This window comes from Typha latifolia, chromosome 10 (genome assembly GCF_019914945.1).
Source record: "Typha latifolia isolate L0001 chromosome 10, TyphaL0001v2, whole genome shotgun sequence".
Lineage (NCBI taxonomy): Eukaryota > Viridiplantae > Streptophyta > Magnoliopsida > Poales > Typhaceae > Typha > Typha latifolia.
In genome coordinates this window covers 4,315,714-4,334,954 of record NC_133095.1, presented here as the reverse complement: position 1 = coordinate 4,334,954, position 19,241 = coordinate 4,315,714, and the positions used below count along the sequence as shown (strand labels likewise).

Sequence of the window (19,241 nt, the reverse complement as noted above, 5' to 3'; positions counted from 1 at the left end):
TCTTGTTGTCTATTGCTGCATAGGAGGATAAAAAGAGGTGAACATAAATGACATAAAGTAAGTTATTGATGCCATTATAGATGTAGATCTTTGCTTTTGGTTTATAGACAGTAGAAAATACTTTCAGAATGTCTGAAATTTTTCCAAAGGTACATTCATTCACTATCTTAGACTGTAAGATAGAAGGAAACAAAGTAGGAATATCAAAATGCCACATTTACTTACAGGAGTATGCCAGGACATAAAATTAATATCTATATAAAAGAGGAATTCTCTCATCGTCTGGGCCCCCCCCAAAGAAAAAATATGTATTGCAAGTCGGGTGTTAAGAAAAGAATACGGGAATCAAACATGAATATACATTCTCTTACAAGTGAAGACATTTATGAGGAGATTCTCTCCAAATCTCTCTAAGAAGATGATAATATGAACCCAAAGAAAAGGAAAAAGAAAACGAGAAGAATACAGATGTCACTAAGTTTCGAGTGTCACAGTGTGATTCAATGAGAGAATTGATAGAAAAAAGATAACCAGAGCTTCGCGACCAACATCGTGCATCGATAATAGTTGCATGTTGCAAGATCAGATGACGAGAAGTGCTGGAGGGATACGGTGCTCAATTTTTGTTGAAAATGCCAAATAAGGATTTAATGGCATTGATAGCATTCTCGTTGATGAAAGATTCATCATAATTTTTCATGAGGGGCTCGAATTCCTCAGAAGCTCGTAAGTTAGCTAGGTCAGGGTCATTGCGAATAGTCTGCAAAAGTTAACCAAATGCATGTGAATCAAACATAGCACGCAATAGGATTTAGTAATACTGCAGATGTCAAAGTAGAAATTCACAAAAAGAAATGTAATTGTCTACAGATGGGGACAGAAATTCAGAATTACACTAAAATCTATTCCACATTTGTTTTAAAAAGAGAAGAGATTGGGCCTTGTAGCTTTATTCTATAGGCAACTGTAAAACTGGATCTTGCAGTGGGACAGAGCAACTTACTTTGAATTCTTCATATCCTGCTTGCATTGCATCTTCAAGTGCAGAAAGACCAGCTTGTATCTGCATGATCAATAATTTGCATCAGATCAGATGGATGGGGCTTTATTTGTTTAAATGAGCATTATGAGATGAATACCTGATTAAGTTTGGAGTAACAGCAGGCAACATTGTAACTTGCTATGGAAGCTTCTTCTGGCTGTGGTTTTGAGCCCAATACTGATTCAAACTTTTCCAAAGCTTCTTCATATTTTGCATTCCTTGTATTAATCAAGATAGCTCGATAAGAACACCACATTGTTAAGAGAATGTCAATTCAGATGTTCATGTTCAAATTCTATTAAATATGATAAGTTAGATTGATAGTTTCTCAAGAGCACTATAACATCATATGGATCGAGATTTGTAGCAGTAAGCCAAAATATATCATCCTTTCCTGTTTATCTTGCCCTATAAATTTTTGAATTACGCTCTATTCTTAGTTCTTAAAAGAGTTAGAGAAATTCCTATAAATCTACAGCATGAAGAATTGGAGATAACTTCTGCCTTGAAAGAAGCAGTGGGACAGTCATTGTGAAGTATTTGGCTACCTTGCGAGAAAAGAAAATCTTGAGGCAAATGTCATATTGCTTAAACCAACTACAATTGGAGCATTCAACATCAGACTAGTAGGATGCATTCTCCATAAGCTCACACAGAAATATCCATACAATGCTTGAACTTTGATGAACTTTTGAATTAGTAGAGATGAAACAGATGAATCCAGTGAACCGTGCACCTTAGAATTGGCTTTTATGTCTTTTATGTCCTTTGCATATTCTGTTTGCGTAGCTGAACATTCTTTTTCCCACCTAACCAGCTGTTAAAATATTATCAAGAAAGGTATCAGCCACCAACATATGCTCAACCATATCTAGAGTCTTCTCATCTCCAGCTTCAGACTAACTCAAATGTGGAGAATACATTGATGACTTGTGTTGCTTAATCTCTTTATGAAATATTAAAAGTTTCAATAAGCCTATGTTTGCAAAGCTGCAATTATGCTGGCTAAATTTTGAAGTAAAGTGAATAACAGCGGTCATTGTTAGCTCTGGTAACGGTCATTCTAATTTCTCCCATAACAAACAAACAATAGAATTTTGTATGGAGCTACTAATTGTAAAAATCTTAGTAGCATGTAACTCTGTAAACAATGGATTTTGTATTTACTCTTCGTCAAGCTTTCTAATCATGTAGTGGCTGTCAAATTGATTACCTATGTAAGGTTTTATTTGTACTCATCATGGTTCCTAGTTTCGGCCAATCCCAATCCCATATTGAAACCAATCTATGATATCGGCCGATATCTGATTCGTTTCGGGTCGGGATCGGCCGTCCCGTCCGAGACGAGCATCGGTAAGAGAGAAAGAAAGGGAAAGAGAGAGAGAAAGAGAGGGAGCAAGAGAGGGAAAGAGAGGGGGGGAGAGAGAGAGGGAAAGGAAGAGAAAGAGAGAGAAGGAGATGGAGCAAGAGAGAGGAAAAGAGAGAAAGAGAGAGAGAGTTAATTAGGGAGAGGGTTTAATAAGAGAGAGAGTTTGATACGAGAGAGTTAGTGAGAGAGAGAGAGTTTGATAAGAGAGAGAATTAGTGGGAGAGAGTAAGAATTGTTTTTAATTTGTGTGGGAGAGAGAGAGTGTGAGTAGTAAAAAGGGGGAGAAATAGAAATTAAGAAAATAATATTTATTTTTTAGTTTTTAGACTTTATATATGAAAAAATTATATTTATTTCTTATTATTATATTTCTAAAAAATTAAGAATTTTATTATATTTTAAAAATTATTTTAAAATACAGGCCGATACGGACGGCCGATACTACCGATATGTATCATTTTTTCAGATGGTCAATTCCGATACTTGGAACCTTGGTACTCATATAATTGGCAAATTGTGTTTCAAAATAAAATTTTATTTAAAATGTCTAGATTTTATGTATAAGTATATGCACAAATTATGAAAAGTTATAAAATGTTTGATAAAAAAATATTGAAATAGAAAATTAATTTTAAAGTCAAGGAATCATTTATACAAGTGATTTAAAGATTTAAGTTGAAGATTTATTTTTCGTATGTTATTATTGATAACGTGTGATAAATCTCATCTTTTAAAGCATATATTATAAAAAAATTTAATTGTATCATAGCATATCTGAGAATTTATATTTTTTAAATTGGTATCATAGTAGACTCTCTTATCCTAGAGAGAGATACTTTACAAGATATGTAAGAACCAGAAAAAAAAATTGGGGTTGAGAGAGAGGAGGATGCACGTGCAACCCCCTCCCCTCTCCCTCTCCGGCATGCGATGAGGCGCAGAGAAGATCTCATCTAATTCGATTCGGATTAGATGATGTAAGGAAACTTTTTTCTGATTTTTTTCATCTCTCTTCTTCCCTCTCTCTCACTACCTAATCTCTCTTGTCACTCTATCTCATTCTCTGTTAGATGACGGAGAGGAAGAGAGTGGGAGGAAGAGAGCAGAGGAAAGGAAGAGAGGAAGAGAGAGAGTAGAGAGGTGGCTCGTCGGATTCGAAGAGAGAGTAGAGAGAGAAATAGAGATGGAGCGTTGGAGGGAGAGAAGAAAGAAAATAAAATACTAACTTGAGGTCGCCGGAGGTCGAGCTCGCCGAATCTTGGTCGGAGGATGTCGCGGGACATCGTGATTGCTCGAATCTACGTTAGGTGCCGCCCGTTAGGAGGGAAAGAAGTAGAGAACAAGAGAGGGAAGGAGAACCCGTATCAATTATAATTGATACGACCGACCCGTATCGGGCAGATTGGGATTGGCTATGGCCGATTCCAATCCGTTTTGGCCGATCCGACTTGGGATTGGCCGAAACTTGGATCTATGGCTAAAAGCTTATTTGATCAATTTGATATAGGTTCGAAAAATTTGAGCAAACTATTTGGAGCTCAAGAAGAGAAAGAAGAATGAAGCACTAGGATGCAAAGATAAAACTTCAGCTTCCTCTTCTACAAGAAGGAACAGCGAACGAGGTCTTGAGAAACAAAAATTAATCAACAAAAATGAGAGGATCACTGTCTCAGGTAAAAAATGTCATTCATACACAATTTCTAGAAGGAATAGGTATATTCTAGTTTTAGAAAGTCTACTAAAATAAAAAAAATCTAGATACATACCTATTCATTATCACTGTGGTGTACTTGGACACTTTAGGTTATATTGTAATTTTTTGCAAAAATTCAACTATGATTTACTTTATGGGTTCAAACTAGACAAGTTTGAGTTAGGAAATAAGATATTTTGGTACTCCTCTTGGATGAAGTTATCAAATAATTCTTTAACGAGATATTTTAGATAGGAGGAGTTTGTTTGTTTATTTATATACCCTAACATGTATATCTTTGTGTACACATCTTATTTTTGAGTTTTTATATTTTTTTAGATTGGTTGATCATTTGTGCATTACATATTTTTTATTAGTTTTAATTATTGAGTTTCTAATTTTTGTTTTTGTTTTGCATTATAATTTGCTTTATTTAAACATAAAAAAAATGAGAGAGTTAAAAAAGTTTGATGCACTTATTGAATTAGAATGACTCTTCTGACATTAAATCATTATATTATAGAATTATTGTTGGAGTCTTGTGTTAACAATTAATATATTATCTATTTATTTCTAAGTATATTATTTACTCTTAAATATTTTTTGTCGCCCTCTATGCACATTCATTGTAGATATTACGATTCAATATTTGTATAAGCATTGTCTTATAGAGTTTAGATATCTTACGCATTAGATTGACCTTTTGACGTAGTTTCATTCTTCAAATATTTCTCTTTGTTAAAAAATCAATAAAAAGAGCTACCATGTGATTAATGTGAAAGTCATCTTAAAAGTATCCAGTTTGATAATGTGCATTTCTATATCATTTATGAGTCATTCAAGCTAAAGAAAAATTGAAGTTATTATAGATACCCACTAATATGTTCAAAGTTAACACCCACAGTCAAGTAGACATTTTTTTTGTAGATTGAAGACCTTTAATATCCCAGAATAAGACTAATCATGGGATTTAATCTAGCAGATGCAATAAGGGATTTAGCTGGTAAAAGTATGTCAAAAGTTTTCCACTACAATTGCAAAGAGCTACACTATTAATCGTACTTGTGATCCCACTGCCTGCAAACTTTGTAGATGCCATTAAGAGTTAGCAAACTGAGATAAAATCAAACTACAGTCACAAGAAAGGTTTTAATAATCCAAAACTTCATTGTTTAAAAATGCAGTCTTTTCCCTCATGATGGTGACAATCTGTTGTTTTTGTTGTCAACTCTGAAACTCGTTGCATTTACTCCCTGACTTTAACTTTGTCTCATTTGAAATAATATAACCTTATCAACTAAGATGGTTGATTCAACTTACTTGTAAAGCTTCAGCCCCTCACGGAGGTCATTCTCTCTCCCTTTCTTTTGTTCCATTTTCCGCAAATAATTTTGCATCTAAAATAAAATTTGCAAGCATCATGGATCACAACTGTATATATAATATTAGAAAGCATGCTTCTCAGCTATGAAAGTAATAGAAGAGAATAAACTCACAATTCTTTAGTACTCTTAAGTTGAATTATTCACATTGATGCATTAGAGATAAGTTTTCAACTTTTCATGAGACAGAGTTATGTGTTTGCTGCATCTAGATCTTCGCACTCGTCTTTTAGGATAAATATTGATTAAGATCAAGTAGTATTTCACTTTTTTGCAGGACATGTACAACAGGATGTGTGATTATGTTGAGTAAGTTCTTTCCCTATACTAATTATATGATTATATCACTATTTTGTTTTGATCACAGACTCAAATTGCTTCCATTTTACAAGAATTCTCCCAAGTATATTAACAATCCATCCATATGTTCTTAGAACCTTTAAATTCAATCATCAATTATTTTCAATAACAATGAGAAGTGATATTTTGACTTCAAAATCGAAGTCCATTGTCAAAGAAAGAAATAAAAAGAAATCAGCATTAGGTATATTACAATGTTTACCTGAATTTCCCTCACTCTGTTGCTAATAACACCTGAATTCCTTTCAGCTCTTATTATCTCCTTCTCAGTAAGCTCACCAGCATCCTCTGCTTTTCCTGGATGCACGTAAGCAATTTTGGATGAACTAAAAATCAGTGCGAACCACTATGGACTAAACTTTTGGAGTTTTCTATTTTCATTTTTGAATCATCAGTTCTAAAAAAATCTATTTTGATCAGAAAGGAGGAGACCCACTGTAAGGCTTTACAGTCAATAAAACGTGAAGTCCACTGGTCAACATTGCAAACTTAGGTACTGATACACACTCATGTCTAGACTTGATTGGATACATTCATGATCAGATTAAGAGATAAACCACAACATTTGCAAGAGAAAAAAAGAAAGAGAGGAAGGCAAACCAACCATATCTCTTTTGCATCCTCATGAGCAAAGGGCCAATTCTTTGGCGGATAGTATACATTGTTCGCCCATACTCGGCAGCTGGCCACATTTCTGTTCCAAACACAGCACTGAACAAATTGTAACATTTCAGTCACCACAACCAGCCACTTGTTGCAAAACCAAAAGGTGAAAAAGAAGCTGCTCAAAGCCTCAAACATAAACAGTACCTATCAATCTCCCACATGTTACACAGACAAATGCTTAAATCTAATATCATCTTCGGAGTTGCAACTCCATCATGGAAAGCTCAAGTGGGTTGATGAAAAGATGAGAAGTTTATGAGCATTATAGCTTCAGGTAGATCCTTCCAGAGATTTCCCTCCAAAACCTCATTCTTTTCACATATATACAGACCCCCTCCTCATTTTTCCAGGTGTATAATCAAGAAATACATTAGTTTATAAGCAACATTGTCAGTATACTCTTTTTCTTTCTTTCTTTCTTTCTTTTATCTAATGTCGACGCTATTTTCTCACCCTTCCAAAGTAAAGGACATTTTTGACATTAAAATAAAATAAAATAATAATAATAATAATAATCAGAGAATATTCCTTGTAATGACTACTTTGTTGTTTTTTGCAAATATACTGACAAAGGATAATTCAATTTGCATATATATATATATATATAAAGAAATGTTAGGAGTAACTCAGGTTGGATCACAAAATGCTGTTGTTTGGCAATTTGACAAGGATATTCTGATACGATTCAGGGGTAAGACTAACACACGGGAAGATCCATAATATTAGTTGCTCCATATTTAAAATTTTACCTTGCTCAGGGATTCTGGCTATCAACAACATTTTGGGATGCACTCTGAGATACCGCAAGCATTATGCATATAAAAAGGACTTTTTTGAGGTAAAAAAGGCAACTTCACCAATATATAAGTAAGAAGCTCAAGAGGATCGACATCAAGTTACAAACTTCACAAGCATTAATCTACAGAAACATCAAAACCAACAAGAAATCAAACAAGAACTACCTCGTTTCAATCACTTTATCTCCCACTTGGAACTTCCCCGTCTTGTCGGCCGAGCTCCCCGGCGCAATCGCGTCGATGTAGGTGCCCCCATCCCGCCCCTTCGCGAACCTCAACCCGTACGGCTTATCCAACTCGACCTCGTACTCGTCTCCTTCTCCGCTATCGGACGGCTGGGAAGATTCGGCGGGTGGCGCAGAAGAAGCTCTAACGCGAAAGCGCGCAGCTTTGGGCAATTGAGTATTGGAGAGCCGCGAGGAGGGGTTAGGAGATGGGGAGAAGTTGGTGGAGCTGTGCTTGGGGAGGAGATTCGGACATGGGTTTTGATTGCTGGGTCGAGTTCTTGGTAAGGAACAGAGAGATGGGTTGGTAAGAGGAGCAAGAGACATTGCTTGGTTCTCTGTCTCTCTCCTCTGTCTCTCTACTGAGTTCTCCCCTGCTTCTAGTGGAAAGAGAGGAAGAGGGAGAGAGAGGATCACAGGGGATAGGCATTTGTGGCTCCTCTTTGGCTGCTGCTGTGAGGCCACACAATTACACAAACGAAGGCCACTTTAATGAAGAGGATATAGTCTGCATGCTTGGTTGCAGGACTTTTCTACAACTAGACACTAAACAGCCTTTGATTGGTCCCAAAAGGCTGCGTGACTACTTAATCGTAAATTCACGAATTCGTGGTTGCAGACGATCCACTACCCCAATGGAGCTGGAGAGCTTGCGTCATCATCAGAAGCCAATCGCCCAATCCCATTAGAATCTTCCACAAGGTAAAAACTGAGACGACGGTGGAAAGCTCCCCCCCCCCCACACACACACACACCAGTTGTGGAGAATATGTGCACCTAAGAAGAGCGTCTTCCTCCGAGCACGAGTCAGGCTAAAGGCGAGAAGAGTACTCAGCAGGTCAGCCAAGGTCTTGGGCCTCCATGGAGGCTGGCGCCCATCCGCAACGTGGACAGGCCCGTATCCCGAAGGAGATTCTAGCTTAAGCTCAGGCCCAGACTAAAGATTGCCTGATCGTTGAAACGGAAATACTAGAGAGATGTAGAGATAGATGGAAGCGATTACTGTTTGGGCACTTCCTCGGGAGGGGTATTCCCCTCGCCAAGCTTAAGGCTATTCTGCCTATTTTGTGGAATACCATTGATAGGGTTCTTAACGTCCGACATTGAGGATGAGTTCTACGTCTTCAGGTTTGAAAAGAAAGAGAATACGAGCTTCGCCCTCACCAACGAGCCATGGACGATACAAGGAATAGTGTTAAATTTGATAACTCGGTAGAACAACTCTTAGTGTTAGCTAGATGCCTTCGCTACAACCTCCCCTGTCTGGATTCAGCTGTATAACCTACTTAAGGAGTATTGGGAACTAGAGGCGCTCATTCCGATCACGGCCTGCTTCGGCAAACCCGTGAGGGTGGATGAAACGACACTTAATCATACGTGGAGTAGGTTCGCACAAGTTTGTGTGGAGGTAGACCTCAAGAAACCTCTAAAAACGGTTGTTTGGCTTGGCCCAAAGGAGGAGCATGTGGACCAATGCATTGTTTATGAAAATATACCTCTTTTGCTACTTGTGCGGGCGCATTGGGCATAATGTCACCCACTGCAAGAAGGTTGAGGGGGATGTGCATGGCCAAGAGACAATGAACCTGAACATGGAGGAGGGGAGGAATAGGGTGCCAAGAGATTCAACGGAGGAGAATGAATCCACCTTTGGCTCATGGTGTACGGTGCAAAGGAAACGAAGAACGCTGAGGCAGGGTGACGCCTATTCGAAAGGTGTCGCTAGAACGTGGCGAGGCTCGAGTGCTCCAAAACCAATTCATAGGGTCAACCTAAAGGGTCCTAATCATACCACTCAGAATGGCCCAACACATGCTCAGCATGATAGCAGTAGACAAGACCGAACGGAGACATATATCCTAAGGCAGCAAAGGAAGGACGCCAAACAGATAAAACCCGATCGGAAGCATGCCGCAAGGGGTGAAGGGTGTATAATGTGAGCAGCACTATGCAGCAGTCCAAGCCACGTTAGGAGCAATGGATGCTAGAAACCAACAAGAGAGAAGGATGCCATCACCGGCGGCTGACAAAGGGAAAGGGGAGGTAGGGAAAACCTATGCTTCCTCGACACGAAATACGAAGAGCTCCCCTTGTGATTCTGCAGCTTGCGTGTAGAAAGCTGATAGGGAATGGTCGCGCAACCAAGGCAGCCATCATGTCGTGGCTCTTTGCTGTCCCTTGGTGTAAGCAGCTTCGCGTCATACATCTATCCCGTCTTAACGAAGACCTAATGGTGGCTGATCAAATGGATATGAGTAAGTGGAGCATGGAGAGGCTCATTGAGGAGGGACGAAGTCATCTGGCCTATGGCATCTTGTCATTCTCTTTAAGTGCCACCACCGTTGACACTTGGACTTAGTGGTCACACCAAAGGCGAGGGTCTATGTACACTTTCTTTGCTCTGTTGATGGATGTGGGTCACAAAGGATGGACGGAGCTCTAACGTCTCCCAACGACACCAAAAGTGAAAACGTTTTCCTAGAAGCTTGAATGGAAGAGGCTCCCCACGCGAAGCTAACTGCAAGCTAAACGTATTGGGCCAGTGGAGGGTTTGTGCACTCTATGGGGCTAAAAAGGAGCTTTGTGAGCATCTATTTTTAATTGCAGGTTCAGCTTGGAGGTGTGGCAAGGGCTACATGATGCTCTGCATGCCGTGCTGCATGCGATGGGCCCAAATTGGCTGAGTGTTGCACGGCAGCAGGACTCGGAGATTCTTAAATAGATTGAAAAAATAACTAGACACACGTATGCATCTAAGCCCTAGAAAATGATATCACTCGTTTCCTTAAATAAAAATTGGAAGAAATATTAAAAAACGAAAGCAGAGATGAACGCCAAGATTTTAACGTGAAAAAATCCAAACGAAAAAAAACCACGGATCCAAACTCGGATCAAACACAATCACTAGAATAGTAGCACTTACAAAACTGACTCACAAAATAAACTGTCGATTCAAATGACTTTGTTCCTCTCAATCTTGCTCGCTAGAACCCACGATTCACCGCTTCTCGTGATTGATATCCAACCTCAGTAGCCCATGAGATTGATCTTTCGTCTAGATAGCCCTTAAGGCGAAAGATTAAACTTTGTAGAAAAGTAGGACCTTATTGGTTGAAGAAACGATATAGCCTCAAGGGTTCACCTTCAAATTGTTTCACCAACCGCCCTAGAGTTAGGGCATCACAATACTTATATAAGATCTCCAAGATAGAGCCAAATCCAAGTCTTATCCGAACTCACGAAAGCCCAAAAATTGCGAACTTCGTAGGTGCATTCGAACGCGGCCCGGGTGCGTTCGAATGGCCTGCGTTTGAACACGGGCAAAAACAATACTTACTGTCTATGCGAACGCATGCGCTCACGTTCGAATGCGCTTGTGAACGCGATGTTACTGTCTGTGCGAACGTGTGCGCTTGCGTTTGAACGCGCTTGTAAACGCGGTGTTACTGTCTGTGCGAACGCGTGCGCTCGCGTTCGAACGCGCTTGTGAACGCAGTGTTACTATCTGTGCAAACGCCTACGCCCGCGTTCGAATGCGCTTGTGAACGCTGCTCTCTGTCTGTGTGAATGCCCTGTGAACGCGGTGTGAACTCGTAAACTCTTCTCTATTAATCTTGCAATTCTTCAAAACAAATACTTTCTAGACTTGTATAAATGCTCATATACATGTAGAAAAATACTTGGAATATTTTGTTCACAATTGCCAACAATAAAAACCTAACATGGATGATAGCTGCCACCTTGTGATATATCTAGAAACAACATAATGTAGTCTTCTTTTGGAAGGTTTCGACACACTGAGGACAGTAATTTGACTAGGAGTATGAGGGTTTTGTCAAGAAAGGCGTAGGTTCCATAGCAAGGAGGAGAGCCATGTGGCAAGCTCCAGAACCCGATTAGGTGAAGCTAAACGTAGTAGATGGCGCTTTCATCATGAACAACTATCAAGGAGGGTCTAGCGCAGTGGTTTGCGACGAGGTAGGATGCGAAGGTGTTTGCCCTCCACGCTAAGGTCTGGGCTATTCGACTAGGGATCAGCCTAGTTGAGGTGTGGGAGAAACATAGTCCATGAGTATGATTCCTTAAAATCCTTAGAAAGAAGTCTTCTAGTCATGGACAGATTAGGAACCTCGTAAAGAAGTGTGTTTCCCTTCCGAGGGCATTTAGGAATGTGCCCATCCAACATATGGGTCGTGAGGCTAATCGGGTGGTTGATTGAGCTGCCGGGCAAGGTAAGGCCAAGATCTAGCTATATGTGGGTTGGGCATCTTGATCTGTGTAATCTCATCTTTTGTGACACTTCTCTGGCAAATGTCAGACATAGGGATTTTGCTAATTACAGCTCCTTATTTCAAAAAACAAAAGGCAATCTCATTAATTATATAAAAAAAAGGCAATCCCCATTATACACCCTTCCCTACAACCAAAAGAGGTTGTAGAATCAATTCCAACCCCAAATAATATAAACTCCTGAACAATTCAATATTCTTTAGGCTAATAATAACATGATACAATGACAATTGAGCTGGTCAAAATAAAACCATTTAGTAATAAGTTTGTTTGGTGAACCAAAACTGTAAAACTGTCCAAGGATGATCATTTTGGTTAAAAACTCCCCGAAAGTATATACTTCCATTCATAGCGCGGACGAATCTTGAAAACATCACTCAAGCATCTGCGGATGAACCTTCGTATTGGCTTTAGATAAGAGTTTGCCCAGTGATAAAAGGAAAAATAGCTTAGTTTTTAGGAACATTCAGATGAGATCACAAGGTTGCCACTCTTCTCCCTCCATCCCTGGAATTCCAAATTAAACTCGCCAAGAACTCAGGCATGAGCTGGAAGAACTTTTATCCCGCATATATATAGGAATGGCAATCGATCATGTCTTCATTTATGTACAGTTGTGATTAGTAAGAGTAACAGCAACTAGGCCATGACCCTCTCCATCTGCATCCGCCCCAAGTCTATCTGGGATGAGGAATACAAATACAGTAGATAAGAATTTCAATAATTTACTAGTCTGATAGTAAAGTGATAAAAACAAAGATGCAAAGATGCAAGATTAACAAGTTATTTTTAAAAATCATAAGCAAATGCATATGCATGAAATATATAATAAATCTATACAATGTTGTAGCCTCAATCCGCACGTCACACATAGGACAGAAACCTAATCACTAATGACTACACAACTATAGAAGGCAAGCCAAAGCAATGAATCTTTTAACGAAAAATTAAACTGAGCTCAGTATGTTGCTCATTCAATCTCATTGATCAGAAACAGTAGATGAGTTCAACTCTGAATGTAAAAGCTGTAATTATACAAAGCAAGCCTGACAATCAGTATCTCCCGTAGTTCCTAACAGATGTAAAGTTCTAGTTTTTGTTTGCCTTTCCCTGTCTTCAGTTTTCAACTTCCATTTTACATTTTCCTCGCTTATTGCATTCTCCTAATCTCCCATCTTTACCCCCACATATGCAGTTATTCATTATTAGGCAATTGATTGGATAAATAACAGAAGAAGTGCAATCAGATAATAAGTAACTCAACCATATTGTCATACCACTTTCCCTCTCCACAACCTTCCATGGCCATACCTGCACATGATTGACATACTTTCAAGATGTTTTTGACTTCAAAAAAGATATTCTTCCCTCAGTTTCTCTATTGTAATCCCACAGGGGATCACTCCTTCCCACTCAAATATTTTCATTCACTTCCATTACACTTTCCCTTTCAGACACTGTATCCCAATGGCTGTCACACTTGTGTCTGATAAGTGACAAATCATGTCTCCTTCCAAGACCTGACCATACTAACTCCTGCGTATGCAACACCATCTGTCACCCTTGTGTCCTGACAAGTGACAAATCATGTCTCCTTCCAAGACCTGACCATACTAACCTCTTGCATGTCCAACACCATCTAATCTGAAACCATTAAGTAGCCTATGCAAAGTCTCACAAAGTGATCCAAAAGTTGACTACGCTTGCACTAGCAAACTTGAAGACCCTCTCTTAGCTTCTGAGCTAAGGTCCAATGAGCCCAAAGGTTTTGGCTCCATTTTCCTAATTGCCTGCATCCCAAAGAGGCGTGAATTTCTTAGTAATGCTATTTCAATGAACTAATGGTCCATCAGCTTCCTACAAAATGCTTCTGAAAGCATTTTGACAGTAATTGAAGGCCCAAAATATATCTTTGCTCACAATCCATCCAGAAAGCAAGCATCATCAAAACTGTAGACAAAATTCAGTTACGATCTTACAAATGGCACCATCTTAAGGATCACTATAACTGGGTTCAAATAAATTCTCAGTTATTTGAGAATATTAGAACGCTCTATAGAAAATATAATTGTTGAATGTTGAAGAATCTAACAGTGGAGATATCGGAGCAAACTTAAGTGCAAGTATTCAATATTTAGAGGTTTTCAACTGAACTCTATTGTCAATTCCATGGTTTGAAGGATCGGTATTGGCCATACTCAATCCAGCTATCTTTTTCTCTCTTTCACTATTTACTACCATAGTAACTGCTTCTTCCACACAGAAATCTAGCTCGGGCAAACTCCACCGATGCAGAACCAACTCCGACAACCTCAGCTATGTAATTTATTTTATTTTATTTCTCTCTTTGTTCTCTCTTTTCTTCACTGTAGTTTTTTTTTTCTTCTCTCCTTCACTATAGCAGAGTTGTTTTCTTTTCGCTTCTTCCACTCTCTCTCCCTCCTTCATTACAGCAGTTTTAAGTAAGTATTTTTTTTTAGTTTGTAGACTTCATATGTAAATAATTCTTATTTCCTCATTTTTTTAATTTTTAAAAAAATTCTGCATTTTTAAATAATATTTAAAATTTTATGTAATTAAAAATAGTCTGATCCAATCCGAACGGCCGATACAATCGATACGTATCATTTTTTTGAAAGGCCGATCCCGATCCCAATCTTAATTTTAAAACCTTGGTCATTTCCATAATTCTTAATTATTATGCAATAATAAGAAGAGGCCGAAGAGCCAATAATTAAATGATTAAGAAATGCGTAGAGTAAGACCATGCATATGCACAAAAGAAAAGATTGTGCATGTCAAATTCAATATTGAGAAAAAATCAGGGCTCGAGGTCCACATTGGATCCTATAATCTTTTGATCATTGTTCCTATAGCATTTTGTAAACATTGTTTTTTCAGCATTATTCCAGATATCAAATGAAACTATCTGATCTGAGTCATACCACTGTTGGCTCTTCCTGAACTCCGTGAGCACTGGATAGATGTTTTCAAAGGCAGTATATGTCTCATCTCTCACCTGCAAACAAAATAAAAAAGATAACACTCAGTGTTGAACAAAGGACAATGACTAATAATTTTTGCAATGCAAAAATCTCACCTTAGCTCCAGTAAGAACAATCTTGCCAGAGACAAAAATGAGAAGCACGATCTTCGGTTGTTTCATTCGATATATCAAACCCGGAAAGAGTTCAGGTTCATACTATAAAACGCAACAACAAGCAACTGAATTCAGATCGGGAAACAATCCAATACAGGGCAGAAAAGGCAATAATTGAATTTCCAAGAAAGAATGAGAAGTACAAAACTCAAAAAGTTTAAGCCAAAATACAAACATGATGCTTCAGTTTTAGAAATCAGATATCACGATCTCATCCTTAAAAAGTTTATGAGAGAGTGCATGAGAGATCAAGAAAAACATTTCTTTTATGCTTTCTATGAGGATATCGTTTTCAAAATTAAAACCAAAACCGTCATCAAAAAAACAAATGAAAATGAAGGTTCTCGGAGAAGGTTCAAATGTTTATAGTTTTCTTCAGAAACATTGAATAACATTAACTTACACTGGAGAAAGCACCATGAGAATACGCAAGTCCTTCAAGTCTTATGGGAAATTTGACATCGCAGGAGCCAACAATGTTCTGAATCTTGAAATCCTGTAGTCCATCACATATTAAAAGGTGATTATAAGAAAAGAAAATGCAGTAAGAGAAGTCCAATGGAAGAGAGGATTGAAAACAAATGTTAAAAAAATAAATACCTTGAATTTAGCTGGGAAACCAAGCTTCTGAATAATGCGAGCATACTGAAACACAAAACACTCTGTCAGTTGTCTTCATAAAAGGCAATATCCAAACAGGAAAGGTACATTAACTGAAAGTGTTTTTCAATATTTAAAAAATAATAATTATGAACTGTCATCAAGTACCTTCCTTGCTGCAAGTTTTGATTGTTGCTCACTCTTTGCTCCAGTACAAACCTGACCATATGGAACATCTGATAAGATAGTCGCCATCATAGACTGTTTTACTCTCAAAATTAACATCAGAAGAGAAGTAAATGCAAAAGAAGTGTATCCTCAACTGGCAACAAGAACATATGCATTCAACTTCCATATTCTGTTAAATCAATTCATGAAGTTCCTCCCACTAACAAGTCATGATTTTAAATTACACATTTACTGGAAATTAAAATGTTCCCCTAACCAATATGGTACACAATGTATGCTAGAAAAGAAACAATAATCCAGAGTTACAGACTATAAAGCTAAGCCATTGCTTCAGCAAGCTCACCTCTTTCATCGTCTTTCCCTTCCCACTCATGACACCTAGAAAACAACAATTCACTATATAGACTCGGTTGGGAATATCAAACAATTTTAAGTGATTTTCATGTAAAATATCTTCCATTTCATAACTGCATGCCACTAACTTCTATGATTCAAACAAAAAAATATTCTAGAACAAAACAGCCACAAAAGATACTTTTGTAACAAAGAAAAGAATAAGTTACAATATAAATCAGTATAAAATATTCTTTTATGATGCAATCTATTGAAACAATGAGATCAGTTCATAGAGGCAAACAACTAATAGTATAAAATCTCGACCCAATAAGAAACATCACATCATTGATTAAAATAAAACCTTCGCTGCATAAATATCAACTTACCATTTTGCCTGATGCAAATATTAATGCTGTTGTTTTTGGTTCTCTTATCCTCATGATAACTGCAGCAAAACGCTGTTCTACGAAAAGGAATGATTAGCAGGAAATTTATTGCATCCACTCAAACAAATAGATTACTGTTAGGATTTGAAATTAAAAAGTACATTTCGTTAACATAGTTGCGACAAAAAAAAATTATGAGCTATTGGGAAAACTTGGCTAATTTGTCAGAAATCATTAAAATGTTATATCTGACTTATTACTTAAGGTAAGCATTACATATTCCAAATCTATAAAGTTTGTCAAACAAGAAAGAAAAGAGATTTATTCTAACTTACAATTAGTGTGGCAACCTCTGAATTCATTTTCCCCGATTAAACTGATATTATCATATTATGATTCTACACTTAAAGAATATACACCACAAATTGAACTTGCAGCTGATTTGCCTCGCAAAAACCCAATCCTGCTTGTAGAACAGCATTTCAATCTTGTCTAGGGAAAACATATAGGAAGGTGAATGCTAAGGTTCTAAAACTAGAATTGGCTATCAAGAAAAATGATACGTATTGACCATATCGGCCACCTGTATTAAATTAGACTATTTTTTAATTAAATAAAATTCTAAATATTATTTAAAAATATTGATAATTTTCTAGAAAAAATTACAAGAAAATAAGAAAATAATAGTTACTAACATATAAAGTCTAAATATCTCTCTTCCTTCCTCTCTTCTTTCCCATCTCTCTTAGTGATGGTCTGTTGTATCTCTTTCTCTTTCTATCTCTCTCTTTCTCTTTCTATCTCCCTCTCTTTCTCTTTCTGTCTCTCTCTTTCTCTTTCCCTCTCTCTCTTCTTGCTCCCTCTCCTTATTGCAGTAGGCCTCCCTCTCTTTCTCCCTCACTCTCACTCTCTCTTTCTCTCTCTATCTTTCCCTCTCTCTCTCTATTCCTACAGTAGGGCAGGTGGCTGCAACAGGCCTGTAGCAGCCTGCAGCAGCAGTAGTTTTAGATGGGAGTGGCCGATACCCAAACCAAAACCAACCAACCGGCTAGTTTTGGTTAGGATCAGATCGGCCGAACCTGGGATGCAGGCAAATCCTAGATGTCAAAGAAGAACCAAATAATAACTGAAGAAGCACAATTACTTATCCTAATGGATACAGAATTTAAACTCTCAAGTAGCAGAATTCTCTAATTTATGTCGTAGTAAAAGTGATTAACCATATATACAACCAAAAAAGCAAGCAAGAAAGAAAATGGTAACAACAACATGTAGATAAAGAAAGGTCACAATAAGATCTGTACCATACCTTAGGATTGTACTCTGCATTACGGGCCTGCAAGGCTATCGCTTTAAGATCCAACTTGCAATCCAAATTGACAGTTGATACAATATTCCTATACATCAAATCAAAATGTATAACATGCAAACATGCCCAGCAACATATTGATATATCGCTGTGGAATAATAACTGACTAAACTTTAGTTAACTAGTGGTAACAGCAGAAACAATTCTCTTCCAAGTTCCAATTACATATGCAGACAAGCATATCAGAGACATATATTACTTAATCTCGTAACTATACCAGAACATACACAGAACCACAAACACGATAAATTGCATTTTCGTTTGTGAAGAGAATATTCTGTGATAAGCATATATTCCCATTAATCGAATTTTTTGGTTATGCTCTTTTTTTTGGTAAAAGTTGTTATGCTCTTAAGTACCAGCAAGCATCATTTGCTTCCACAAATTTCAGAGCTACATCAAAATGGATGATATCGGCAGAAGACGAAGTAAATTTTCTCTAATTATTATGGTAGTGAGTATGATTGTTAGGCAGTACCAGAAAGCAATCACAAGGCCCATACTGGTGATCCAAAAGCTGTTATATTCCAGTACTCAAATAAAAGATTGTCAAATTGATTTTGTAACAAGAAACATGTGAAAATAGAATTCCAAATAGACATATTCCACCAGGAGAGCATTCTAATGATTCCATATCATATGAACTTGGAAAAAAAAAAAAAACTCATGCACATGCACAGTACATGTCCAAAATTAGGAGAGGAACAGCCCAAAGATGAGCTTTTAGAAACCACTTAAAGTTGTGTGGTTACTCCGAAAGCAATATAATCTAAGCAACAGGAGGGAGACAAACTTACTGGAGCGTGGGAACAATGCCAGATGGATGCTTCGATAGATCAACTGGCTGGCTCCCCTCCAATCCCTGATCGGCCATGTTCGACCCTATCCAAAATCTTTCCTTTTCTCTCAAATCCCATAAATAACCATAAGCTTAAATTTTATTCTTAATAGTTTCCCTATTCTCACCTAAATCAACTAGAAACTATCATATTTGGATGTTTTTCCGTTAACACAACAACAGATAAAACCGAACTAAAGATTTTCTTATCAATCAAAGACAGGCAAAGAAATCTGAGTGAATCCCAAGCAATTCGAAGAGGGAAAAGGCAGGGATCGACGGATCTATCAGCTCGGGTCCAAATCTGGCCAACTTTTTCCGAGATCTAGGCTTTGACACGATCAGGAGATCGAGGGGGAGAGATCTGAGCGGGAAATGGTAGGAGAGGTGGATCCGCGAAGGGTCGGGTTTCAAAAATGGGGTCTTTTATAGAGAAGGGGAGTAGATCGAGAGCTAAAATTGAGAGAGAGGGAGAGAGAGAGAGGAGAGAAATAGACGCGAGGATTGGACGAGTGGTCGGCTTTTTCTATCATAGGGTAT

At 37.8% G+C, this 19,241-nt stretch overlaps 2 protein-coding genes across 5 annotated transcripts; both read right to left on the bottom strand.

Annotated features, from left to right (window-relative positions):
• Window positions 1-201: 201 nt before the first annotated feature.
• Window positions 202-8,787, bottom strand: LOC140796924 (protein MET1, chloroplastic). The gene is made up of 7 exons (XM_073150136.1): window positions 7,475-8,787; window positions 6,451-6,557; window positions 6,049-6,143; window positions 5,425-5,501; window positions 1,140-1,260; window positions 1,004-1,063; window positions 202-760 (listed from the first exon to the last, which is right to left on the bottom strand). Exons 1-7 carry the CDS (start codon window positions 7,858-7,860, stop codon window positions 617-619), a joined length of 990 nt encoding a protein of 329 aa, XP_073006237.1. The 5' UTR covers window positions 7,861-8,787; the 3' UTR covers window positions 202-616.
• Window positions 8,788-11,879: 3,092 nt separating this feature from the next.
• Window positions 11,880-19,236, bottom strand: LOC140796731 (TATA-box-binding protein). Of its 4 annotated transcripts, none has more exons than XM_073149815.1 (10): window positions 18,661-19,236; window positions 17,804-17,891; window positions 16,495-16,571; window positions 16,116-16,150; window positions 15,752-15,802; window positions 15,584-15,628; window positions 15,387-15,479; window positions 14,924-15,025; window positions 14,769-14,842; window positions 11,880-12,504 (listed from the first exon to the last, which is right to left on the bottom strand). In XM_073149815.1, coding segments are annotated over exons 2-10 (498 nt in total). In that variant the 5' UTR covers window positions 17,824-17,891; window positions 18,661-19,236; the 3' UTR covers window positions 11,880-12,503. The 4 variants fall into 4 exon arrangements, with proteins under 4 accessions (XP_073005916.1, XP_073005914.1, XP_073005915.1 ...); XM_073149813.1 differs by lacking the exon at window positions 16,116-16,150 and having other exon boundaries at window positions 16,495-16,566; window positions 18,661-18,745; window positions 18,830-19,230; XM_073149814.1 differs by lacking the exon at window positions 16,116-16,150 and having other exon boundaries at window positions 11,880-12,500; window positions 16,495-16,566; window positions 18,661-19,232.
• Window positions 19,237-19,241: the final 5 nt, after the last annotated feature.

What these genes read in the sequence shown, in the direction of transcription:
- LOC140796924 (XM_073150136.1), bottom strand. Translation starts at nt 7,860, where the DNA reads ATGTCTCTTGCTCCTCTTACCAACCCATCTCTCTGTTCCTTACCAAGA. An exon ending in ACAGAGTGAGGGAAATTCAG is followed by an intron (nt 5,502 to 6,048) that starts GTAAACATTGTA and finishes ATTTTATTTTAG; the next exon opens with ATGCAAAATTATTTGCGGAA. An exon ending in GAGGGGCTGAAGCTTTACAA is followed by an intron (nt 1,261 to 5,424) that starts GTAAGTTGAATC and finishes GATTAATACAAG; the next exon opens with GAATGCAAAATATGAAGAAG.
- LOC140796731 (XM_073149814.1), bottom strand. Translation starts at nt 18,737, where the DNA reads ATGGCCGATCAGGGATTGGAGGGGAGCCAGCCAGTTGATCTATCGAAG. An exon ending in GGCATTGTTCCCACGCTCCA is followed by an intron (nt 17,892 to 18,660) that starts GTAAGTTTGTCT and finishes TTTGATGTATAG; the next exon opens with GAATATTGTATCAACTGTCA. An exon ending in TATTTGCATCAGGCAAAATG is followed by an intron (nt 15,803 to 16,494) that starts GTAAGTTGATAT and finishes CCATATGGTCAG; the next exon opens with GTTTGTACTGGAGCAAAGAG.